At 37.7% G+C, this 27,552-nt stretch overlaps 1 protein-coding gene across 3 annotated transcripts in view; it reads left to right on the top strand.

Moving 5' to 3' along the window:
* Window positions 1–27,552, top strand: part of LRRC28 (leucine rich repeat containing 28) — a 183,864-nt gene that overhangs the window by 110,983 nt on the left and 45,329 nt on the right. For 2 of the 3 annotated variants that reach the window (XM_030873136.2, XM_030873138.2), the window contains exons 6-7: window positions 12,010–12,216; window positions 24,379–24,481. In XM_030873136.2, coding sequence (XP_030728996.1) covers window positions 12,010–12,216; window positions 24,379–24,481 — 310 coding nt within the window. The remainder of the gene's footprint in view (window positions 1–12,009; window positions 12,217–24,378; window positions 24,482–27,552) is intronic. The other variant, XM_070044858.1, reaches the window with a different exon arrangement.

Consider the following 27,552-nt stretch of genomic DNA (forward strand, 5'->3'; position numbering starts at 1 on the left):
GAAGTTGCTTGACACTTTCTCGGGCCAGAAGGAAGGGCAGGGTAGTTGGATTGTAGTGAGGTGGATGAGAGGCAGGCCAGGACTGATTGGGGGACCTTGTTTGCTAATAAGATGGTGTTTAAGATTTTATTCCTGTACAGTGGGAAGCCAGAGCAGAGTTTGGCACAGGGAAGGAATGTGATCTATGTGTTAGTATCACTTTAGCTTCTGTGTATAAAATGGATTGGAGGGGGCCTGGAAGTAAGAAGACCAGTTAAGGAGGCAATTTGGTGAGTTCAAGCAAGAGAGAATAGTGGTACTGGGCTCAGTGTGGTAACAGTGGAGGCAGAAAGAAGACAGATTTGATCCATATTTTGCAGTATGGTTTGTCACAGGACACTCAACAGCCTTTGTTCTCTATTTGTCTCTACCTGTAGAGGAAATGCCAAGTTATAGTACTGTTCCCAGATTTGGTCATTACCCAGTTCAAAAAAAATCATCCATAAAATAAGATGGTTTATTATATACTTTCTTTTGTTTTAATAGATCTGGTCATCTGTTAATTACTTATTCTGCATTTCTGCTTCTTTGATCTTTGGAAAGAGCCAACAAGTTAGGCAAAGTATTGTGTGATCAAAAGATTTGAAAGGTGTGCTAGGGCCAGAGATGAGTAGAGCCTGGGGGTGCTTGGTTTAAGGTTAATGACAAGACAAAGGAGTGTCTCCTGCAGAGAACTCTTTGCTGCAGAAAGCTTTTTCTGCCAAAGGCTGCTTACAAAAAGATATTTATATTCAGATTTTACATTTAGAATATTATATAGTATGGTGAGCTGAAAAAAATAGAAATAAATATTTATTGATTTTCCGCCATGTACTATTGAATTATGTGAAATATTTCATCTAATCACTTGAGGTATGTGCTATTCCATCTCTTCTTTTTTACAGATGATTTATAAATTAACATCAAACCAATGATCTAAACATTTGAGTAAATAACCCAAAGTTGCACAGCTGATGGTTTGAACCTATTTCTACATACCAGACTATGTACGTTTCACAGCCCAATCAAGAGAAAGAGAATGAATCTAGAGAGGGACACTTACTGTTTATAGAATGGAGTTTGGCTGGCATTGAAATATTGTCTTTTATTTCTCTGTATGCTCTCCCTAACCCAGTGTGCTTTGGATCTCAAATTAGAGATGTTTTTAGGGGTACCAGAAAAAGCCAGTGCTTGAAAGTATCAAGCCATGTTATTGACTCTCTGTGGTCACTGGCTTGGCATGGAGTGGGTGGCTTCCCTCCCATTCCCATTTAAATTTTAGGTTAGGTCAGTATGCATCAGCAGAGAATGATGATTTAAAGGAGACTTACTGTTTTTTCGTTTGAAATTGGCACTCTAATGTTATTTTTATGCTTAGTCTAAGTACTTATTGTGTGGCAGTAATGAAATCATTTTCAGGATATTCTATAAGTAGCTGAAAAGTTAAGGTATTGTATATTTAGCATGAAAGTAAACAGTGCAAACAACTGAAGTTAGTATTATTCTGGGCACACTAAAGAAATAAAGTGTTCAAACTGATGTTTACTCCCTGAGAATTGGTGTGGTGACCCGGAGACCAGCTGAAAAGAGTAGGATTCCCCTTGTATTCCAAAAAAAATGCATTGTAACTTTACATCAGTAATACTACATTAATTTCAAGATGGCATAGCAATAAATATTTCGGAAGGTGTCAGTAAACTAATTGGTAATAAAATGAATTGTAAACAATTTTATTAAAAAGAAACATAATACCATACTGAAAAAAGACTCAAAAAGTGCAGGTAACACATTGTTAGAAATAAAAACAGCTAAGAACTGATTAAATTATATGAATTTATGCTAAGAATAATTATTCTGATTTACAATGTTCAGATGATCAGTATATGGAATTTTTAAATATACATGTTTAATTTATATATTATATTTAATGGAAATATTTTTAGCTTTTAGAAAGAATTTTTTAAAAAATAATTTTTGTGTTACTGTTTTATTTTTTATTTTAACATACAGGAAAATTCACCCTTTGAGTTACATAATCACCATCACAATCAAATATAGAAGAGTTCCAGCAGCCCCCATGATTCCTTTATGCCCCCTATGACAGCCTTCATACACCCTGCCAGGCCCTGAAACCACTATTCTATTTTCTACTTGTATAGTTTTGCCTTTTCCAGATTATCATATAAATGGAACCATACATTAGTACCCTTTGAGTTTGGCTTCTTTCACTTAGCATAATGCATTTGAGATTCAACCGTGTTGTTACGTATATGTTATTTCCTTTTGTTACTGAGTAGTATTTCATTATATGGATATGCTAAAGTTTGTTCATTCACTGGTTGAAGTGTAATTATTTTTCTTTTGCAAAATTGTTTTGGCTATTCTAGGGCCTTTGCATTTCAAATATAAATTTTATTTTTTTTGACATCTTTATTGGAGTATAATTGCTTTACAATGGTATGTTAGTTTCTGCTTTATACAAAGTGAATCAGCTATACATATACATATATCCCCATATCTCCTCCCTCTTGCGTCTCCCTCCCACCCTCCCTATCCCACCCCTCTAGGTGGTCACAAAGCACCGAGCTGATCTCCCTGTGCTGTGTGGCGGCTTCCCACTAGCTATCTATTTTACATTTGGTAGTGTGTATATGTCCATGCCACTCTCTCACTTCGTCCCAGCTTACCCTTCCCCCTCCCCATGTCCTCCAGTCCATTCTCTACATCTGCGTCTTTATTTCTGTCCTGCCGCTAGGTTCTTCAGAACCAATTTTTTTTTATTTTTTTATTTTAGATTCCATATGTATGTGTTGGCGTGTGGTATTTGTTTTTCTCTTTCTGACTTACTTCACTCTGTATGACAGACTCTAGGTCCATCCACCTCACTACAAATAACTCAATTTCGTTTCTTTTTATGCCAGAGTAATATTCCATTGTATATATGTGCCACATCTTCTTTATCCATTTATCTGGGGATGGACACTTAGGTTGCTTCTATGTCCTCGCTATTGTAAGTAGAGCTGCAATGAACATTATGGTACATGACTCTTTTTGAATTATGGTTTTCTCACGGTATATGCCCAGTAGTGGGATTTCTGGGTCATATGGTAGTTCTATTTGTATTTTTTTAAGGAACCTCCATACTGTTCTCCATAGTGGCTATACCAATTTACATTCCCACCAAGAGTGCAAGAGGGTTCCCTTTTCTCCACACCCTCTGCAGCATCAAATATACATTTTAAAATCAACTTGTTAATTTCTACTTAAAAAAGCCTCTTGGGGGCTTCCCTGGTGGTGCAGTGGTTGAGAGTCCGCCTGCCGATGCAGGGGACACAGGTTTGTGCCCTGGTCCAGGAAGATCCCACATGCTGCAGAGCGGCTGGGCCCGTGAGCCGTGGCCGCTGAGCCTGTGCGTCCGGAGCCTGTGCTCTGCAACGGGAGAGGCCACAACAGTGAGAGGCCCACGTACCGCAAAAAAAAAAAAAAAAAAAAAAGTCTCTTGGGATTTTGATAAGAATTGTGTTATAGCAGTTTGGAGAGCAAACTGTCTTAACCAGTGTTAAGTCTTCAAGTCCATAAACATGAACTGACTCATTTATTTAGATATTCTTTCAGCAATATTTTGTAGCTTTCAGCAGATATTTTGTCTCTCAGCAGTATTTTGTAGCTTTCAGCAGATAAATTTATTCTCAAATATTTTCTTTTTTGGTGATGTTGTTAATGGAATTGTCTTTTTTTTTTTTTTTTTGTCTGCGTTGGGTCTTCATTGCTGTGTGCAGACTTTCTCTAGTTGTGGCAAGCAGGGCTACTCTTCATTGTTGTGCACAGGCTTCTCACTGCGGTGGCTTCTCTTGTTGCGGAACATGGGCTCTAGGTGTGCAGGTTTCATTAGTTGCGGCACGCGGGCTCTAGGGTGCGTGGGCTTCAGTAGTTGTGACCCGCGGGCTCAGTAGATGTGACTTGTGGGCTCTAGAGCGCAGGCTCAGTAGTTGTGGCGCACGGGCTTAGTTGCTCCACAGCATGTGGGATCTTCCTGGACCAGGGATCAAACCCATGTCCCCTGCATTGGCAGGCAGATTCTTAACCACTGCACCACCAGCAAAGTCCTGGAATTATTTTCTTAATTTAATTTTTGGATTGTTTGCCTTGGTATATAGAAATACAATTGATTTTAAAAATATTGATCTTGTATCCTGCAACCTTGTTAAAAGTGTTGGTTCCCGGTGCTAGATCATGCCCAGTGGACTGGCGTGTTTGTAAGATGCTGGCTCTCCGCCAGTCCCTGTGCACCCCTGGTGTAGGCTTATCCCCTGGGTGTGTGCCCTGCACCTTGTGGAGCAGGAAGGACCCCGTGACTGGCCTGGATTTCTGAACCTGCAGAATGAGGCTCAAGAGATGTCAAAGGGCTTAACTGTGGACACACAGCAATGAGCCTGGTTAGGAACCAGGCTTCCTGCTCCCTGGGCCATGGGCTGTGTCTGGAGGGTAGGAACAAGGAGGATTTGGAAGGCAGCGTCACATGGGGCAGCGACTTTAAAAAAGACAGAGCTCTTCATTTGGTCAAATAACGGCCAGAGGGAGCTTGGGCGCATCCTCAGCCTACAAATACCTGAGCTGTTAACACTAGACTCCTGGAACTTCAGTTTTTAGACACCTGGAGGCCTCATGGCAAAGGGAAGGGAAGAGCATGGACTCTGGAGCCAAAGAGACCTGAATTCCAGCCCGGCCTTCACCAGGCTCTACATGGGTGATCTTGACAGTGACTGGTTCTATCTCTCTGAGCCTTAGAGGCCCCATCTGGAAAATGGGGCAATGATGCCCACCCCCTCAGAACTGTTGTTGAGATTGAGGGTTACGGTGTAAGTAGGGTACCTCACGGCACACAGTGGATGCTCCCAGGAATGAATTTCCCAAGGAGAAATGCTTTATTCCATTGAGGTGGAGAGTCTCTTTGTACTGGGGTTTAGGAGTATTTCCCAGCCCCCATCTTTCTCCCCTCCCCCCACTTCACCACACCAGCTCAGGAGGGCTTTCCTCCTCTTCCTGGGTGAGGTAGGAAGAGTTCCTTGGTCCCAGTAGAGGATTTAGAACACAGAGCAATTCCCCAAGGAAACAAAAAAAAAAATAAAGTGTTTATTAGTTCCGATAATTGTTATTAATTGCTTAGTATTTTCTAAGGAGCATGTCATATGTGAATAAAGAAAGTTTTACTTCTTTTCCAGTCTTGATATTTCTTATTAGTTTATTTGTTTTGCCTTATTGCATTTGCTAGAAACTTGAGTAGAGAGAATGCTTCTTCTTGCCATGTGTGTATTGTTCCCCTAAACATAATAAGTAATTATTCTCTTGCTGTTTTCAAGATTTTCTGGTCTTTCACAGTTTATGATGTGTATAAGTGTGGATCTCTTTGTGTTTTTCCTACTTAGTATTTATGGAGTCTCTTGGATCTTTAGAGTAATATTTTTCATCAAAATTTGGAATTTATGGCCACTATTTTTTCTAATATTTTTTTTTTCTCCTTCATTCTCCTTTTCTTTTTATGGAATCCTGTCACACATATGTTTGTGCAGTTGATTTTGTCCCACAGATCTCTAACCCTGTTCACTTTACTTCAGTCTTTTTGGCTGGTTTCTGTTTGGATAATTTTTGTTACCTGTTTATCACTGATTTCTTGTTTGCCTATTTGGACCTACTGTTGAGGCTCTCTAGTGAATTTTTCTTTTCAGTTGTACTTTTCAACTCCCAAATTTCTGTTTTCTTACCTCTCTTTATTGAGAATAAGTTTTCTGTGTTTTGAGTCATTGTCATCATAATTTCCATCAAGTCTTTAAACTTACTCTTTTAGTTCTTTCAACATATTTATTATAGCTGCTTTTTATTATAGCTGCTGTCATTGTCTGCTAAATCCAACATCTGGGTCCACTTAGAATCAGTTTCTATTTACTCATTTTTTCCGGAATATGGGTTACCCTTTCCTGTTTTATTGTATGTCTTATAATTTTTTTAAAAACTGTACATTTTAAATGATATATTTTAACAACTCTGGATCCTGATTATGTTTTCCTACCTAAAGATTGTTGCTATCTTATTTATTTATCTTAGTAATTTGCCTGGACTAAAACATGAAATTCATTTCCCCCACAGTGACTGATGTCTCTGTTTCATGTTTTTTTATTGTTGTTATTATTTTTGTTTTAATTTTTAAGCCTAGCTTTCTATGATTTGGCCCTGTGTCTGTATAACTTAGTGGTTGAACACCTTAAGCTAGTAAGGCTCCTATCCTCTGCCAGTGGATCTGTGTGTGGATTCAGAAACACATTTAATGTTTAGGCAGTTTTCAAGTTTACCCCAGCTATTATTTTCCGTTGGGCCCTCTCTTTTCTCCTCTGTGCATGTGTGCAAGTTCTGTGTAGTCCTGGGATATGTAAATAGCTGGAGCCCTCTGTGGTCTCCCTTATGCTTGCTCACCACCTCCTGTCAGCCTGGGATATGTGGAGAGTCTGTCAAATACTTTCTGACTGCTTTATATCCCATTCTTCGTTGTTGCAGTTCTGGCTTATCTGCCCATTCCATTGCTTTCCCCAACCAGGAACCCCTCAGCCTCATAAAAATCATTGGTCTTTCATGTTTGCTTGTGACCAAGATTACTAATCATTACTGACAACAGTACTGGGTACGGGTTTTTCACATTTTGTTCCAAATCGACTCCCTGACTTTTGTTCCAAGTCAGCTCACTCTGTCAGTGAAGCTGTTGGTTCTTTGCAGCCTGCCCTGCCGTATTAGAACTATTGTCCTAACCAAGCTTGTTGGGGGAATAGGAGCCACCCCAAGGAAGCATGCCACAGATTTCTGTTCTTCTAATCTGAAGTGCAGTAGTTTTTCATGAGTAAGCTCTTCTCTATTTGTTGAAAAGCATAGGTCGATTTCCAGAGTACTGAAATGGTTGCTTTTGATAATTTTGTGTAATTTTTATAGTTGCTTTTTCAGCAGAGGATTTGGCATCCTTCTCAATCCATCATACTGGAAGTTCCAGCTTTTGCGGGGGGGGTCATTGTTTGCATGGCATATGTTTGTATTAATTTAAGTTTTATCTATCTATGTATTTATATTTTAAATGGATTCCTTTTAGATAGAATATACTAAGGTCTTGTTTTTAAGTCCAGTCTGGTCATCTCAGGCTATTTACTTTTAACGTTATTATTGATCTTGTTAGATTTAGGCCTGCCATTTTATTATTAGTTGTCTGTTTGTAACATCTGGTTTTCTTTCTTTGTTCCCTTTTCCCTGCCTTTTTTGGTATTATTTGAATGTATGTTTTGTATTCTGTTTTAATTCATTTATTGGCTTTTTGGGTTTATCTTTTTTTGAGTGTTTATCTTATTTTTAGTTATTGCTTTAGGGATTACATTATACAAATCTTTCAAAATCTGCTTTGGAACTCCTTTTACATTACCCCACTGACCTTTGTGTTACACTTATAAGTAGTATGCCATATATTGAAATGCTTTCAGCAGTTACGCAAAACTTAACTTAAAAGGAGAAAAGTGATAGTTTGTTATATTTACCCAGATATAATAATTCTTAAACTTGAAGACATAATGTCTAAAACTTCAAAAATTTGGTGAAAGACATAAATTTACAAATTTAAAAAGGTCAGCAGACTCCATGGATAAGTTCAAAGAAAGCCATTTACAGATACATTGTAATCAGTCTGCTAATGACTAAAGATAAAGAACAGGTCTTGAGAACACCTAAAGAAATAATGATTCAAATAATTGTGGATTTCCTCTCAGACACCACAGTGACTGGAAGACAGTGGAACACCATCTAAAAGTACTGAAAGTAAAGAATGGTCAACCCTGAATTATGTATCTAATGAAAACAATTTCTAGGAATTACAATGATATAAAGACATTCCCAGGGAAACTAAGAGAATTTGTTGCCAGCATACCTACTCTAAAAGAAATAAAATTTCTTCAGGCTGGTGGAAATGATATAAGCAGGGTACTTGGATCTTCAGGAATGAAGGAAGAGAAGCAGAGTATATAAGAGTATCCTGTTGTCCTGGCCTCAGTGTAGGTTCTGAACTTGACCAAATTTGTTAGATTTATGTTTGGCTGATAGTTTTCCAGTTTTTAACCTGAGCTCACACTTTGGGCTCTGTTTCTTTATTCCTGCATGATATATTGCTACCCCAGGTTTATTTCCTGTCTCTGGTGTTTAAGTTAGAATCTTAGATAAAGTTTGTTTGACTCTCTTGTTTTCTAAAAATGTGCTTCCCATTAGCTGAGCTTAATAAGTATATATTTTAATTTTGTTAGAATAAAGATGCCATGTATAGTCTTATATTTGTGGCCTGTTTTAAAATGGTCATGAAAATTATGTTTATTTCACTCCACCTGAGAAGCTATTTAATTTTATTTCTCTCTCTTTCCCAAATACTTTCGTAGGATGACAAAATCGTTAATTTTCCAACTATATTATATATAGTATTTTACTCAGTATTGTAATTGGAGTAATATTATAATTAGCTCAGGTTTTTTCTAACAAATGGAAAGGCCTATATATTAAGTTACTTAGACAAAAATGTCCTTTTGTTACATTTGTTCATTTAATATATGCAGTCCTGCACGTTTAAGTCTTATTCATCACGTATAGGAAATAAGAAATGTCAGCTCTTGTTTCCTCTTCGCATTCCTTAGTATTTTGACCTTTGATACTGACAGTATGTGTTCTTTTCTTTGTCAAAAGTGTTATTAATTTTAATATCTGAAAATGTATGTGTATCTGTTAAAGCAGCATGTGAATACTGATTTGTTAAAAGTAAATAATCAAATTATAGAAAATTTAAATTCATAATCACATATTGTTTCCCCATTTCACAGTACAATAAAGGCAATGCTGAATAAAAATGGTGGACAGTTGCAAGCCTTAGTAGTTTTTTGTTTTTTTTGGTTTTTTTTGTTTTGCGGTACGCGGGCCTCTCACTGCTGTGGCCTCTCCCGCTGCGGAGCACAGGCTCCGGACGCGCAGGCTCAGCGGCCATGGCTCACGGGCCCAGCCGCTCCACGGCATGTGGGATCTTCCCGGACCGGGGCACGAACCCGTGTCCCCTGCATCGGCAGGCAGACTCTCAACCACTGCGCCACCAGGGAAGCCCGCTTTAGTAGTTTTTGCAGCCATGTCAAAACACTGTTTTACACAGTTAATTATTTTTGAAATAATGATGAAAATAGTTTATTTTGCTTTACTCCCATGTGATTTTGATGGATTTTTCAAATTCTTTTAAGTAGGTGGCTTATAGGTACTACAATTCAGAAGTATTGGTGTAATTAAAATTTTTTTCTACAGAAAGATTAAGCTTTTAGCATTGTCATCACCATACTTAGAGTATAATAGTCTAGAAACTTGAAAATTATCTTTGACTTTTTCCTGTTTCACCATTTTCCATTTCCAACCAAGCATACTCTCTGCTTTTCTTAAAATATCTCTGGAATTTACCTGTAAGCTCTGTCACACTGCCTTCATTCTCATCAACTGTCTACTTGTTTTCTCTGCCTATAATCTCTTTCCATTTCATTGCTTTCTGCATATTTACCATTTTCATATTTCCAAAAGAGTCCTTTCATCCTTTGAGAATCTTCAGGAAGTGTTATGTTCTCACTGTGATAAGTCCAAACTTCTCTACCCAGTATTCATTATCATCAATGTCTCCACCAAGCCCTCTGTACTGAACTTATTTTCTGCTTTTTTTCCCATTGGTATCTTTGGTACTTGTCGGGTCTCAAATAGTCCATTGTGCATGTTGTATTTATTTTTTCACTTGCATGCCTTTCCTCATGCTTTCAACCCCATCCCCATGCCTCGCTTGAAATGCTATATCCATTTTATTTTTGACCTATTCGAGTTCTCATTTCCTTCAATAAATTTTGCAAAAGCTTCTCCAACCCTTCATCTAACTCTTCTTTTCCTGAGCTCCTATCACACAATGTCTTTTATATGTGATGTGATTCTTAGTGGCAGAAACCTTGTCTCATTCTTCTCTCAGCACCTGGCTCTGTGGTGTGTAAGCTGATTCGTTGCATTTCTGTCCCATTTCACTCCCCTAATAACTTTATAAAGTGAGGTCAGGAAGATTTCTTGTTTCTTTTTCTTTTTATTCAGTTCTAAAACATGTTCTTCTGTCAACTCCCTCACCCCCACACGCCCCATCAGAAGCAATCTGAAATAGATAGGCAGACAGACTTGGCTAGAGGAAATACTGTGCTAATGGAGCCAAGAGTGAAATTGACCCCCATGTGCATCAGTTAGGTGAAAACAGAACAAAACTCCCATTGGGAGTCACAGACTGTTCATTGAATCCTATCTCCTGTCTTCAAATATGTATTTCTGTAATAATGGGGAAATAAGAAAATAAAGTGTGAACTTCCTAGCACAAATCCCTTCTATATATTAGTAAAATAACTAGAAATTAATGTATTTTTGCACTTGTATTACTTTTATAAAAAATAGTTATTAAAAATGCTCCTGTTAAGAGTAAGTGTATAACAAAGACCAGCAAACTTTTTTTTGTAAATGGTGAGATACTAAATGTTTTTAGGCTTTGCAGGCCACATATGGTCTCTGTCATATGTGTGTGTGTGTGTGTGTGTGTGTGTGTATATATATATATATATATATACATTTTTTTTTCTTATTGTTGTTGTTGGGTTTTACCACACTTAAAAATAACCAGTCTTAGCTTGAGTGCAGTACAAAAGTGGGCCATGGGCCACATTTTGCCTGTGAGCCATAGTTTGCCAAGCTGTTTGCCAATAAGAAAAGCTAATCTGTGTAACTGGACATCCAAGAGGCAGAAGATTTTCTCTCCAATAGAGAAGACATTGCTCATACTAATCCAAGTCCTGAACAAACTGGAATGTGCCCAGTGGGGTGCATTCAAGTTGGGAGGATCATGAGAAACCTTAACCTGAGAGGAACAGCTTGTTGAACAGGGTCAGGTTGGAGAAGTGAGAGGTGGCATTACAGTGGTCTTCAATACGGAAGTTCCGTGATACGAGAGAAGCAGACTTGTCCTGCGCAGTGCTCCCTGTAGAGCCTCGAGTGCAGTGTGCTGTCCTGGACAGAGTAATGTCCTTCCCCTAGAGACTGGTTAGCAGAACCTCCTCTGCTCTGAGTGCTTCCTGGTGATTTTCCCTGAGAAGGACAGAATACCTTATAAAGAACTTCCCCCCTCTTTCAGAAGTGGTGATTTGGTGTATGCCATGTCTCACCATGGAATAGATTACAAATATATACAAATATATTACAAATATAGACACCAATAATGAAGGAATATTGGAGTAAATGGAAGGATTTCATTCAGGTGGGATTAAAGTAAATCTTCATAGGATTTTGGGTTTTAAAAGAGGAACCACGTGGCTAGACAATATCTAAAAATATTACCTTACAATAATTTTATTATTATAATCTTAACTGTGGTGAAAATTTCAAAAGCCATCCTCATTCTTAGTCCAGAAATTTTCTACTTAGTTCACATGAACAAGGTGCACTTACTGGGATACTATAATTTATGTTTTTAAGTCTCCTACTATCTACTTAGATAGAAGGTAAAAACCACAAAAGTAGCAAGAACCAGTTACCATGAAGTGACTGTAATTGTTCTTCTTTCACATTTGCGACAGCTTTTGATTCATCGGGAAGCAGAAGCCATAGTAACAGACTTTTGGCTCAGATTCATCACTTTGTGTTTCTCCTTTCTCCAATGTCAGCACTTTTCCCTTTTTAAAAAAATTCTGGCAGACTAATTTAAAGACACCTACTTAAGTTGGATTATTTGCATACTGAACCTAAATCCTGCACTTCAGTATTAATGTCTATGGAAATATTTGCAGCTACTAATTTTATTTGGTTGAACTGTTACAGTGTTGATTCATTTTATTTAATTAATTCATTTAATCAGGATGCAATTTATCTTGATTTTGGTTGTAGAGGTTGGCGATTTGAAGGAGCTGCAGACACTAGACATTTCTACCAATCGTTTGCTAACTTTACCCGAGAGGCTTCACCTGTGCCTTTCTCTGCAGTACCTCACTGTGGACCGAAATCGTCTGTGGTGTGTGCCGCGCCATCTCTGCCAGCTGCCCAGCCTCAATGAGCTCTCCATGGCTGGAAACCGTCTTGCATTTTTGCCGCTTGGTAAGCAATCATGTTTATGTGGTAAAGCAAAACAGCTAAAGAACAAGATGGAAAGTCTTTGCTAGGAAGGATTAGTTTCCTTCATTCTGCTTATCTTGAAGATGCTTCTCTAAATCCATTTTTGCAGTGAACAAAGCATCATTCCCAGTTTAAAAAGTTTATTTCTGTTAGGGATTTCATATTTTAAAAAACTTGTGCTAAAAGTTTGTTTAGAGACAAAATATATGAGATATGAGATGATTTACTCAGAGAAAGGAATTAAAATATATGTATTATATATGTATATTTTGTATATATAAAATTATAAAATTGACAAGAGGTATTGAGCAATATGAAAGAATAGCTATTGTACAAATGTATCTGCTTACATGTTGACTTCTAGGTAAAAAAATTTTTATTGGGTATCCTAATGATTAGTATTGCCAGATAACCAGACTAGAAATTTTTAAAGACTTTTGAACTGCCTGCTGAGCTAGAAATGTCACCCTGGCTAATAAATAACATACTTTGCACTGTAGATCTCTGTAGCTGGCCCATTTTGATATATGTTAAAGAACATAGACCTTTAATAAACATATTTATTTTTACAGAGAATTGAATTATTTTGTTAACTTGTAAGAAACAAAACTGCCATTTAAAAAAAATTAAAATTTGAAGGCCCACAGAACCCTAAACTGTTAGAATAAGCATCATATAATCCTATTCATAAAAGCATTTTTTATGAGTACTTTATCTCTGAGGGCAATGAAGTGAATAATTTACTAGCCCCTAAAAGGAAATATTTTCTACCGTAATACAGTATACATATTATTTTCAATTAAAAACCTCTTTAAGAAAACTTGAAAATCCTGAGAGACATGAACATCAATTTGAGTAATAAAAAATAATTATCCAATTTAAGAAGATTACTTTCCTATAAATATAATTAAATTCTTTTTAGAAATTAAGAAAATAAAGTAAAACCATTTCAGAAGTAACCTACCTTTCTAAGAAATCAGAGGTTTTTTTCAAGTGAGAAAATTATTGAATATAAATTGGTATTAGAAAATAAATATACCTGCTGCATAAACCACAGGTTGTAGAACATTACCTGGAGTAAATCACCAAAACCTCTCTGAGCTTCATTTTCCTTGTCTGTAAACCAGAAATAACAATGTTTATCCTGCTTACTTTAGAGTTATTTTCAAGTTGAATAAAATAGCTGTTTCTTATCCACTCCAGCTGTGGTTCCTCATCCCCCTAGTCAATTGCTACTCATTCCTACCTGCTGTTTCAGTGACACAGTCGAGCGTGTGCTGTGGTGGCAGTGGTGTTGAGAGAAGAGAGGGAAGCCATTCCAGTAGGCGGCTGACCACTGTTAACAGTTGGGGTGCCAAGGAGTGACATTATGTGTCCTGCTGAGTGGTTACAGCAGCAGATGACCTGAGTGGCAGTGGCTAGTGCAAAGTGATAGAAATGGCTGTGGGGTAGAGGATAGAGTTCACTACACTTTGCCCGGCTGCTTTCTGCTTTCAGTTATGTACTGGGGCATCTTCTCTATGCACTGTGGTGAATGCTGCTGTGGCTACAGAAGTGGGCATCCCTTCTTCAGCACTCAGTGTTCAGTGGTAAGGACAGCCTAACAAGTTAGTTTCTATCTCCAGGTTTCTTGTCACCCACAAAGCCTTGCCTCTGTGATAGAGGAGGTTTTCCTTTGTGAACTTGTTAATATGTTATCAAAGAGAGGCAAGAGGGGGCTTTCCTGGTGGCGCAGTGATTGAGAGACCGCCTGCCGATGCAGGGGACACGGGTTCGTGCCCCGGTCCGGGAAGATCCCACATGCCGCAGAGCGGCTAGACCCATGAGCCATGGCCGCTGAGCCTGCGTGTGGAGCCTGTGCTCCGCAACGGGAGAGGCTACAACAGTGAGAGGCCCGCGTACCGCAAAAAAAAGAGAGAGAGGCAAGAGGGTCTTCACTGAGTTCTGAGGAGGGTCCCTCCCAACATTCAAGGTCACCGTAACTCTCAAACCTGGGACCGTGTACAGCCCAAGATATGGAAGCAGCTTCCACACTCCCCTGGGTACCATCTCAACTCACAAGGCTCACAGCCCTGACAGGACACAGGCCTGTGGGCAGGCTTTACTCTACTTTAGAAAGACATACAAGCAAGAGGATGGTGATGAAGATCATCCAGTGAGAAAGAAACAGGCTGCCTGAAGCAATGCTCTGCCCTGGTCTCAGAGAACAGCATGAGTAAAGGGCCAGGGGGCCAAGACAAGCACTGGTGGCCTTTCTATATTGTTGGGTTGGATGATCTTTGTAAAGAAATGGGTGGGACAACTAGAGAGCTACAGTATGAGGTTGCCCAAAGAGGGCTTCAGAAGAGCAGAGACAGCATAATCTATGAAGATGAGGAAATTGAAGCTGACAGAAATAACAATCTTCTCAGTCTCATTTTGGTTTTTGATTTTTGTTTTTGACACCATTGAAGGTGGATTTGGAAAGGGAATTCAATTAAGTCTTTAGGAAGAAAATAAATCCATAGCTGTCCTTCCATGGAGTTTGTGTACTTGAAACCCTTCCTTGAACTCCTTTCTGATACAGCAAAGCCATCTAATGCTAAGAACTATGCGGGACAGAGTCAAGTGAAGTAGGCAGCTGCTGGCACTGCCTTTCCTCAGAGAACTGAACTGTTCCTGGAAACTTAGCATATAGGGATGCCTCTTTACAGTAGTTAGGAGATACGGTGTGTATACACATACACATAACTACAGTTTTCAAATAGAAGGCTCCTATGTTTAACCATGATTCTAATGTAGAACTTGAGTGTTTATGAAATGGGTTCTTTAATATCACTGCCTGTGATTGGAGGTAGGAGTCTTATTTTGGGGAGCTACTCGCTGAATTCAGTTTCTTGCCAAAGAACTTTGACTTAGGAGAAAAGCAGTTTTTTATGGGGCTTTTTAAAGGAATGTCAGATTACAGCCTCTTCAAAAAGTGACTACAGAAGCTATAGTAAGGATGACTTAAATCACTTGTAATACTATCAAAATTATTAACACTCGTGGAGGGTGTTCTTTTTAAGAAGAAAAGTTGTATCAAGAAAGAAGGATGTTCCTGCTATAACTATACCATGACAGCTGAATGACAGATTAGTCTACACACAGAAACTCTGTTCCCACTGCTGTCAGTGAGGAGGTGGGGAAATTAATAACTTGAGCCTTATGCTATGAGACTTAATAGAGGCCTTGAAACATGAATATTTGTTGTTGATTCAATATAGCTCTGTTGACTAAATAGCTCATAAAGATCTGACTCACCTCTGGGCTTCTGAAAATTTAGGAAAATACAAAGAAAAGGGTTTTTTCCTGTAAGACTTTTTTACTAGGTTTACTGGTTTCTCTTGCATAATTAATAAACCATTATTCAGTAATGTTTACAACTTATTTAATGTTGAATAATAGATACAAGTACTGTGAGGTTGCCCATGTACAGACTGACTATGGAAGAGCATTTTTTAGTTAGCCCCCAGGAAGTGCTGTGTCAGCTAAACTCAATGTCAGGAACTTCTGTAGTTTAAGAAAACAAAAGTTGCGCCCACGGTGGCAGGTGGAATTTTTGAGTGTTAATTTAGAAAACAGTGAATGAATTCTTAGCTAAGAACAAATGACATTGAGATTTATGGAGTATCCTGGTGTGTAAACTACCATGTAGTAAACCCCAAAGTTAGTGAGAAAACAGCTTCCTACCAGTGGATAATTATTTGTGTTTCTAAATCAGTCCCAGGGTTGTTCCTTGGACATTCTAGTAGTGAAGTATTTATTTTCTCAGGAGAAGTTATTCTGTGTGCCAAGGACGTGTGCTATGAGTGAAATGACAGCTCCTTTATTGCTGTGGGTTATACCCTATAACTTTGATAGGGATGTAAAACTGGCCCTTTATCACATAACAGGAGATCACTCCAATTTTTTGTAGTAGCTGTAGTCGTTTTTCCTTTGTAGGAGCTGGATACATTGTGTAGGGGAAAAAAAAAAAGTTTATTCCAAGTATTGGTGCAGTTTTATTTAGAAAGTAGCTTGTAGGCATTTTCAAAACCCATGTTGAAATCTCTTCTTTTGTTGCAAATGGCATATAAAAGACACAAATTTTTAACTACACTTGTTTTTTCTATTACTTCTCATTCCTGCTTTCTTTGTATCTGCTTAGAAGGTCAGGAAAAGAATTGCTGTTTACTGTTTTTCAAGGAAATACTTAAGTCCACAAAGTGAAGCTATTAGAACTTCAACTCTAGGATGGAAACCAGATGGAAACCAATTAATAATTCCTTAATCTCAGACTTAGAGATGCATGTAAACTGTACTTTACTGAACCATGGAATGTATTTGATCTGCAGCTTGAAGAAGTACTGCCTTGAGGTCATTGTTTAATGGGAATAGTTTGCAAAGTTTGTAGCCTTAAATACGTTTCAGTGCTAAAATACTTCTTCTGGCTCAGACCAGAAGTCCCAGAGGTTGGAATCAGTCTTATTTTTGAGTCGAAGGTATCTTGGCTTTCCAAGGAGGGACCCAAACATGCCATTAAAATCGTGTTCTGTAGAGACTGTTGGGCAGGTCTCTAATCAAAGGCATAATGAAAAAGGAGAAAAGAAAGGCTTGAAAACAAGGTCCAAAAACTAGTAGTGGGAAGAAATGAGAGAGAAGTATTCTGTTAACTAAAGTTTATATGACCCTATTTCAGGAGCAAAGTTGTAACTCTGCAATGTATATTTGTTCAAGAAAATGGATGTGCAGTCCTCCTTTTTGAGCTCTATCTTTTTGCAAGTATTTATAAAAAAAATTTTTCATCCTGGTGCTGCTTACTCATCTGACTTTTTCCACTGTCTTAATGATCCCCTCTACTTTATTTTTTTTATCATATCAGACCTTTACTCTTGCCTTAAGGTTTTCTTAGAGCATTAACGGGATTATTTAATATGGCTGACAGGATTATTTAACATGGCTTCTACAGTGTGGGCAGACATTGACTTTACTATGCTAATATATGAAGAGAAAAGTTCACCTAGAGTAGGTGAACTTTAAAGGGACAAATGTATATTTTTCTCAAAGTTTTGGAATAGGATTTTGGAGTAGGCAGTGATTAATATGAAAAAGTGAACCTGTTTTCCTCAGATATCAATTTTAAAAAAGAATTGCTGCTTATTCTTAAAAAGGTACAGATGTGAAACAAAAATAAGTAGTGTGAGGGCTAGATTCATGAGCGGAATCTTTGCCAGCGAAGTTTTTGTTAATTTGGTTTTCTAAATAGTGGCAAGAATGTATGGTACAAGCAAAGTCTGGAAGACGTTGTCAGTTGACTTTAAAGCAAGAATCTGGAGTTTCTGTCAGTCTTAGTTTTCAGCCAAGTTCTTAAATTTGGGGAGAGGGAGGACAGGTCCCAGTCCAGCTGAGCAAGAGCTGAAGGTAAGATGCAGAGTGAAGATGTTTTGCTCTCCGCGCTGGCTGCCCTGGCCTAGAAGATGTGTTGCTGTAATGCCCAAGCCTGTGCGGGACAGTCAGCGTGAAGGCTCCTTCTCTAGGATCTTCTCTGAAGGAATTCTTGGTATTTCTTGCAACTGCAGCCCTAAATCTGTAAGTCAGACCTACCCCATCTTTTAACAGAAGCCAAGGAATATTTTGTTCATCATTTATCTCCTTGTCATTGTCTCCTGACGTCACACCTGGATGCTTGGGCATGCCCGTCCTCAGGTGCCTACTGCACCCATGCCGCCTGCTAAGGTAGTGTCACTTCCTACATTATGTGGGAGTGCCCTGCTTATATGGAAATGATCTGTTAAGGGAGGCTGCCTAACTAACGTCATGGTGAAGCAGGCAGGCATGCTTTTAAATTCCAGCTCTACCATTTAATAGCTGTATGATCTTGAGCTTAGAAAAGCTATTTAATTTGTCTAAGTCTCAGTAATGGGGTAATATTAATACCTACTTCATAGCACTTTTGTGAGAACTAAATAAGATTTAAAACACTTCTGTCACTCATAAATACTACATAAGCACACAATCAATATAAACTTTTATTGTTTGACTAGACTGTAAGAAAGGGTTGAGACAGCTTATGTCTTATACCCTAAGCATCTAGCACAGTATCTTGCCCATTGCTTATAATAATTTCTTTATTACTTGACTGTGCAACGCAAGTAGAGATGCTAATGCTTGAATATTTAAACCAACTGCAGAGGAAGCCTTCAGTCATTCAAATTCATTAAAATCAATTTATTTTAATTTAACAGTTGATGATCTACTGTGTGTAAAATATCTTATTAAATTCACTGTGAAATCTTATTTGGTAAAAGTTGAATATATCAGGGAGACGCAAGAGGGAAGAGATATGGGGACATATGTATATGTATAACTGATTCACTTTGTTATAAACCAGAAACTAACACACCATTGTAAAGCAATTATACTCCAATAAAGATATTAAAACAAAAAGTTGAATAGATCAGAAAGAATATGATTATGTAAAAGATTTAATGGAGTGTGTGTGTGTGTGTGTGTGTGTGTGTGTGTGTATTTAGAGAAACTAGCACTTTAAAAAATTCATTATTCTGAATAAGTAGTCAAAAAGTTCTCTTTGTCAAACGCATCATGTAGGTAATTTAATTAGTTTTAAAGATAATTTTGGAATACACTGTAAATTACCCTGAATTCATTGTGAAGAAACCCAGTTTTTATAGTAATTAAAAATGTAATTGTGACTAATAATCTGATTTATTGAACCACAATAATTGGAATTACATTGATAGAGCATTCCAAACAACCTGTTTTGATCTATTGCTTTCATGTGTGGTTTCTATTACCCCATCATTTTGTTGAAGAGAATACATCATTCACCTTTTGATAAAATAAATGAGTTTCATGCTGGTTAGTGTGCAGTAAACAGATCCTATTTGGTCTGGCGCATGCTGTCATTCTATGCTTGCTTTTACAGTTACAGTTAAAAGAGCAACAGTCTCAACACACAGGAGGTTTTTGTTCCATCTTCAGCCATGTGGACTGCATATGCCGGGGCCTTGAAGTTTAAGGAGAGAGAGAGAATTGGAGTTTATGCAGGACTATTAGCTTTTGCTAATTTTTAAGTAACAATACTTTGATCTATGAGTCTGGAAGAAAAAAAAGGGAAACATTTTAGACACAGTACACCACTTTAAAAAGCCACATGAAAAAGTTCTTTGTTGCTTTAGCATCTTTGCAGATGGACAGCTTCCTTGCTTTACATAGTTCACATACTTAGCAATTTTTGCACAGGAACTTAAAAAAATATTACTGCATGATATATTTATTGAAAACTGTTGGTCCATTGAAATTAAGAGAAGGAAGAAACAAACCACCTTATTAGCTAGTAGATTAACGGTCTCTTCCAAAGTTAATTATTGAGTGAGGATTTTCTTTTTTAAGAATAGAAGAAATAGCTCAAAGCTTTTTCATGCAGAAAGTACTTATATTTCAGCCTCATTATGATTAAAAATGCCATTCCTTTGTGCTTGGGGTTTTGCCAGCTGACGGCTTTTTGGCAAGAGCACACTCTCACAGCCGTGCCTGTGTAGCCTGTGACCTTGCTGGGTGTTTAGTTGTCTTAGCCTTGCCAGCAGGCTGTGCTGTGTCAGCTAAAGCAAGGGTTGCCTGGTTCTCTTTAGAATCATACACTCTGTTTTGTGATCTTCACTTTATATTCAGGAGAGAGAGATAAAAGACTAAGATGTATTGAGTACCACTCTTATGCAAGGGACCAAGCTTGACATTATATACATTGTTGCATCTTTATAACAAGCTCATGAAATAGGTATTATTATCTTCATTTCACAGAGGAGTAACAGGCTTGGAGCATTTGAATTGGAAAGCCAGGTTTTAGAGGTCTGACTCCAAAGCCCACTACATCTTGTAATTTCAGTACTGCTTTTTCTTACTCTATTTGAGATTGTGTTATTTGCAAAGTTTAAATGTTTGTATTAAATACTCATGTCTGTGTGATAATATACTGGCTAATGTATAATAGATTTGAACACAGCTGATTTGTGTTTTCTTTCAGCTTCAGTAGAAAGTAGTTCATTCCATTACGGGCATGTATAAAAAATTATATTCCCCACACAAATTGGTCAGGAGGTATAAACAGAAATCTTTGGAATATTGAAAACCTGAGATAAGGTCTAAACCAAATAGCATTTTAAAATCATCAACTCTTCATTTTTTTCCTATAAAACTAGGATAGGAAAGAGGACTAAACCATATAAGAAGTAGCAAGTGCCAAATTTTATTTAACTTTGTATTATGATCTTTGCATGTAGCCTCATTTAATTTGGACAAGCTCTTTTGTGTATATTAGAGGAGAGAGGTATTTCCTCTGTCATGTCCCATTTTGTGTCCTTGGCTCAGGGAGATGAATTACTGTCTCTAGAGGCTGTTGCCTCCAACTCTTTTCTGTGCAGTTAAAGTATAGAAAAGAGTACCTTTTGCTGCATGCCAAAGAGAATTCTCTCTTAATTGGCCTTCTACTGTAGGCCACACTTCCAAATGTGTCACTAATAATGAGAATAATAATAACTCCCATATACTGGAGAAGGCTGTATGCCAAGAATTCTGCTTGATAATTTATGAACTTTGTTAGTAGTTTTCACTAAAATTAAGGGACAGCATTATTTTTCTCTTTATACAGATGAGGAAACTAAGGACACACATTTAGTAAATAGAAGAATGAAGATTCAGACCCAAGTTCTCTGACTCTGAGAGTGTGTTCCTGCTCCATTAATTAGTATCCTATACTCCTTACTACTGCATAAACTCAAGTAAAGAATCTTTCCCTGAAACCCCTGTAGGCTCTGACAGTCATATCTGAGACCAGAGCTCATTTATATTTTATCAGTGTAGTTTCAATTTTTTAAAAATTCCAAACTTTTCTATATGCCTTTAAAGTCTGCAGACTTCTATATGTGATGAAAGGATTTGTATACAGTCAGAGAAGTAGTGAAAAAATATAAAATAGGAATTTTTAATGTAATTTTGAGGTCTCTTTCATTGCAAGTAGATTCTGATATTTCTATGTATATTTTTTCCATCTATGTTTTATAAATTTGTAGCCTTTTATACCAGTAGAGAAGTTTATACATGTTTACTAAAGTAGCAATACATATTATTGTGGTAATTATGTATTCTTATGCTTAAAAAAACATACTGTATAGTGATTTAAATTTTACAGATTACTTTCACATTCGGTTTTAACAACTTGGTAAAGTTGAGGGGTTAGGCACTATTATGCCATTTTAACATATGTGCAAACTGAGGCTCTGATCACATGGCTAATAAGTGAAAGAACAGACACATAAGATATGAACAGACAATTCACAAAAAAGAAACTATGTAAAAATGGCCCTCAGACACATTGAAAAATGTTCACACTGATAATTAGAGAAATACAAATTCAGAATGACAGAAATTTTTAAATAAGACAACATGTTTTAAAACTTGGTGAAACTGTGGGAAAACCAATGCTCTCATACATTGATGAAGGGAATGCAAATTGGTGTAACTCCTCTGGAGGGAAATACCAAAGAATCTACACATGTATTTACCTTTTGACCTAACAAGTCCACTCCTAGGAATCTATGATGAAGGTATACTTCCAACAATATAGTTGTATACGTATACATGAGTTAGTATACTTACATATGTTTTGTAGATCTTTCTACTTAGGGATCCTAGAAGCAATGTCATTCCCATAGTAATGAGCACACCTAGCACTCAGATCTTGGTTTCTAAACACCATACCCTATTAAAAGGAATTAAGGCTCCTTGGAGAAGTAATTGATTTCAGGGCTATAGCAGGGAAAATACAAGCTGAGCTGGGACTGTCTTGTGGTGCCAGAAAGTATGATGATACTCAAAAAAGGATGAAAACTTGTTGAAAGAACATAAGGACCAATTTTAAGTGTTCCTAATTGCCAAAACTGAAACATTTTAACCACTACAATGAACAATAATGGTATTGGGTTTTTAGTCCTTACAATAAAATAAATATCCATGAATCCATACTGTTATAAAAATCAAATAAATGGGGGAGAAGGGATGGCTCTTCCTTACAGAAGAATTCCAGTTAATAAATGTAGACAGAAAGATGGTAATCGAAAATCACCACTAAATGAATACCGTGTAATAATTGTTGCAAACAAGACCCATTGATGAATGCTAAAATTAATGGGCAAAACTTTGAGAAGGAACAGGATATTTACATAGTCTTGGGGCTGTAGTAATCTGAAGACTTGACCTGGGACTTGGGGGAGCTGCTTCCAAGGTGGTTTACTCACATGGCTGTTGGCTGGCAGTCTCATTTCCTCTGCTGGAGGGCCCTCATGACAAAGGAGTTGTCTTCCTGAACAAGCGATCCAAGGGAGAGAGCAAAGAGGAAGCCACAATGCCTTTTGTGACTTACTCTGAAATCACAAAATCACACAGCAGTTCTGCTTATTGTGTTTGTTAGATATATTACAACCACCACACTGGGAAAGGGCATCTCTAGCTAGTAGGCCAGTAATTTTTTTTTCTCCCTAAGAGTTGCCACTTCCCAGTGCTTTTGTTGCCTGTTCCCAGTGCTGCCAATTTTGGTTCCTCTTTTTGTAACTTGCCCCAGTGCTATTCCTGGGCAAGAATACTGTGATAGGACTTGTAGTGGAAAAGAGGAGGTAATGTTCACCTTTTCCTACCCATTTCCATGGCAAACCCTTCCTTACCTCAATCTTATATTATCCCCCTCTCACTTAATGTAACAAATTATCCAGAACCCATCTGTGAAACAGAGACTTTATACAAGCCTCTTAATAGCTGTGATCATATTATATTACTGTTATCATTTTTCATGTCCGTCCTCAATATCATATTCATATCTGAATCCCCAAGGCCTACCATAGTGCCTAAAAGGTCCTTAATGGGTGAATGGGTTTTGTTTTGAAATGTAAATATGCTTAAGAACCACCTAATTTAGCTTTCTGGGCCTTTGTCTTTCCTAACTGTAGAAGGACAGGGGAAAAAGAGAGCTCCTTCAGCCTATTTCCTATTTTCACAAGCAGAATTATAGTTTGAAACTTTTCAGAGATTGAAAACTTTTCAAAGATTATGTTCTTACTTCAGGAGGCAGAGGGTTGGCAAGGCTACTGAGGATTCTGTTCTGTGCCTCTGTAACGATGAAGACAAATAGCTCTACCCTGTGAGTGATAGGAGTGGAAAGGAAAGCTGGTCGAACAATCTTGGGCACACAGTAGACAGGAAGGGATGACCTCGGCACTTGGAAGTGTCTCTGCTGCCTGTGATGGCCAGAGAGCACCTTCGGTACTTTGTGCTTTGTTTCCTCACTGAATCCTCCTCCAGTCTTTGCTCCCCCCTTGTCCAGCTACTTCTGCGAAACTTCTGGATTCTCCCTCTTTCTGGCATACTTGTTCCTATTGCAGATTCTTCTCTTTGGGCTCCCTTTCTCACCTCTTCCCATTCCTGGTACAAACCAATTCCTGTCCCGGCTTCCTGGCTTGCAGGTCTTGTCCATCCGTCTGTACCTCACACCTCACTGAGGACTGGGATTTGGGGTTCCCTTTGCTTCTTCCTGCCCCTGCAGCCACGGGCAGTTCCATCCATTCTTAGATCCACCTGGCTCCTGAGGCCCGGCCCAGCCAGGGTCAGATTGATCCCTAGCCCTCCTTTACCCCTCCTCCCATCTTTCTGCCCAGGGGAGGTGAGACACAGTAGGCTGACCTGCCAACTTAGTTTGTGTAACACTTTTTCCTATGGAGAAAAATGAAACTAAATAAACGACCTATAACAAACTTAATAAATAAATAGAAATTGTTTATTAAAAGTGATAGAATTTTTATGTGGGAAGGAAATCTAATAATATTTCATTCCCAGTACTCATTTTACAGCTTAAATGCTCAAGGTTCAGGTGGGTTGAGTAATTTTTCAATAGTCATGTTTTCTGATGTAGAATCTCATATTACAGCTGACATAAGTTCACACCTAGTTAAATCTGCAACACTTTTTTTCTTCCAGAGTAGAAATTTGAATTATTCTAATATTATGTATTAAATTTTATGTTTCACATTATATTGGTGTATGTTTATAGGAATTATAGCACTTTTCTTTCTAATCCAGATTTAGGTCGATCTCGAGAACTACAATATGTGTACGTGGATAACAACATTCATCTGAAAGGCTTGCCGTCCTATCTGTACAACAAAGTCATCGGGTGCAGTGGGTAAGGCTGATTTCACATTTTATACTATCACTCACCTCTTTTGCTAGCTTTGTTTCTACTTCAGTATTTAGTCCTGATAAAACTCAAAAATAGATGAACTACTTTTGATAATCCTGTTCAGTTTTGTTTTGGGGCTTAATATGTTAAAACAAATACCCTTAAAAGTCAAGAATATTGAGCAAGCAATTTAGAGTATTGTACTTCAAGTTTAGTTAGTAAGCTGTAAATTTGGTCAGTAAGTTGTTTGTTATTTTCCAGTCAAAAGAAAAATTAATCTATGCATACCATTATAAGCTCAATAGTATTAGTCACAGAAACTGGAGGAATCTGCATTAACGTAAAAGCTTTTCTTTCTCTGCACTCCATTGCAGTGACAATTTTACCACATTAGTATCTAGGACTATACCAATTGAAAATATTTAGAGCTCAACATTTGAAATAGTCCCTCAATACAAATCATGATTCTAGCAACCAAAACGTATGTTTCAGTTAATAAGAAACGATAGGCTTTTATTTTCAGAGCAGCAATGATCTTTCATTCTCAGTTAGGCTTTTAGAAAGATGGCTTCAGCTTCTCCTTCTATAACAGTGAGAAAGAACCAACCCTAAAGTGGTTCCCAGAGTGGCATGGGCTTAACACCAGACAACTCAGCTGCCAGAACCTGCTTTTGACTGGCCTCACTTAAGCAGCCAAAGGATACTTGGAACACCTTTGAGGGTACTTAGCCAGCATGTTGACTCTCTCCTTATAATTTCAAACATCCTGCGTAACCTGGCTCATACTGTATGTAGTTCTGGCAAGGAAAGGGATGCCAATAAACTTGTGTGTAGCGACAGCCACTCCCCTGCTGGCATGGCTCTGGGGGATGGGCATTGAGCAGTGATTGCTCCAGAGAGGGTAATCCTAGTGGCCTTCCCCTAAGAAAAATTATACAGTTGTTATCTTGGGAGAGCCCTAGATGAATTCAGTGCCTGTATAGGCTGATGAAATACAAGCCCAGAGACATATTCCAGAACCTTCTATGAAGCATAGAAAATAGAATATGTAATGGAGTTTTTAGCTCATTGATTTTTCTACAGCTGATCATGTGACAGCTACGATCCTACTCACTCATTAATCATAATGAGTTTGTAAAAGATCTATAATATAGCCTAATTTTTCCAAGTGGTGAGTGAAATACCCTCAATTACCAAGATACACGGAATGATGCAAGTAGGCTCCAAAACTGAAGGCAATTTTCTTTCACCAAAGCCTTCAGAGACTGCACTGAAATATGATTTAAATCTCTACCACAATTAAAGAATAGCTCTTACTTGAGGTAAAGAGCCTTCTTCTTTGGTGTTTAGACATGGATATTACTGACTGCCAGAAAGTTCTATTTGTGCAGAGTAGAGAGATAGTATATTTTATTTTATTTATTTCATTTTTGGCCGAGCCGTGCAGCTTGCGGGATCTTAGTTCCCTGACCAGGGATCGAACCTGGGCCCACGACAATGAAAGCACCAAGTCCCTACCACTAGACCACCAGGGAATTCCCTTTTTTTTTTTTGATATATTTTAATTGTTGACTTGGTATCTGGTAGCAGAGGTAGTGAATTTTATGAGAGTTCCAAATCTTTGAGAAAACAGTAAGGCAGAATATGCAAATTACTAGCAGATAGTCTACATTTTTTATTATTATTAGCATCTTCCTTTGGTAGTAGTAATAAGAAGATAAATAAAATTTTTAAAAAGACAGTTATCAAACAATCAGTTTTCTAATATTAATAGATTTTGGAGTGTTGGCAGTCCCACATACAAATAAACAGTGATCCAAAAGGTATTTTTAATCTGTTGGTTTAACTCAGAATGCATTTCTTATAGAAGCGGTTCTGGTGGTTATACTCCTAGCCAGCTCATTAAAAGGTCATTTAACCCATTTTGCACCCCCCAAATTATACTTACTTATAAAATATTTCTGTGGCAAAAATGTATTCAGAATTCTAATACATGTGACTGTTGAAGTCTTGGCAACAGAATTTAGGGGCTCCCCTTCTTTTATCTCTTTTATCTGTTGTATATGTGCAAAGGGACTCTCCCATTCCAAGTCAAAGTGGGGGTGTTTTGGGAAAAGGAGGGGCAAGGTCTAGAACAGGGTTCTAAGGTAAATCTTATATAAAGAGCATAAGGGTATTTGAGGCCTAGAAAGTGTACCTTTTGATTCTGAACAAGGATCTTGGTTCGGTTGTTTATTCAGTGCGTATTTATTGAGCAACTACTCTGTTTGGTCACTGTCTAGACAATGGACATACAATGTAGGAGCCAAACAATTCAAGTACCTGCCTTCCTGGACCTCATAATCTAGCTAGGGATCCAAGTGAACAGTCAATAATTAAACAAACTCAGTGTTAATTCTCTCCAAGGAGATGATACTTAAGCTAAGCGTAGAAGGATCAGCACACTTGGTTCTCCACCACCATCACATGTTCTTTCTAGCCCAGAGGTAGGTCTGGAATAAAGAACACATCAGCTCCTGCTGTACTGTGCTTTCTCTGAAAGAATTGTATTACCCTTCTCTGATTAACAGTCTAAGAAAATTAGAGCAAAATGAATACAGCTTTAGGGACCTGTGGCATGATATAAAAATGTCTGACATATATATATATAATTCACATCTCAGAAGGAAAATAGAGAACCAGGTATAAGGCATATAAAAAGATATAAAAATAGCTAATAACAAATGTTGCACAGTTTCAAGAAATCTCAGAAGTCTCACAAAATTATCTTTGATATTCATAGAAATGTGAATAAAGTTAGCTCCTCCTTATTCTATGTTCATTTATTTGTCAAGTAATTATTGAACTTTAGCAAGTCAGCACTGTGCTAATAATTGTAGAAAAGATAATTTAGATGTTTATCCTAATATATAAAAATAACTAATACAAAGAATAAATACCCTAAGAGAAAAGTAGAGTGGTGAAAATTTAGAGCAGGGGACTGCCTCTTTATGTCCTAGCTTTGAAGTCACACACTGCCATTTCTATTATATCCTATTGATTACACAGGTTAACCCTATTCATTGTGAGAGGGA

This window comes from Globicephala melas, chromosome 2 (assembly GCF_963455315.2).
Source record: "Globicephala melas chromosome 2, mGloMel1.2, whole genome shotgun sequence".
NCBI classification, from domain to species: Eukaryota; Metazoa; Chordata; class Mammalia; order Artiodactyla; family Delphinidae; genus Globicephala; species Globicephala melas.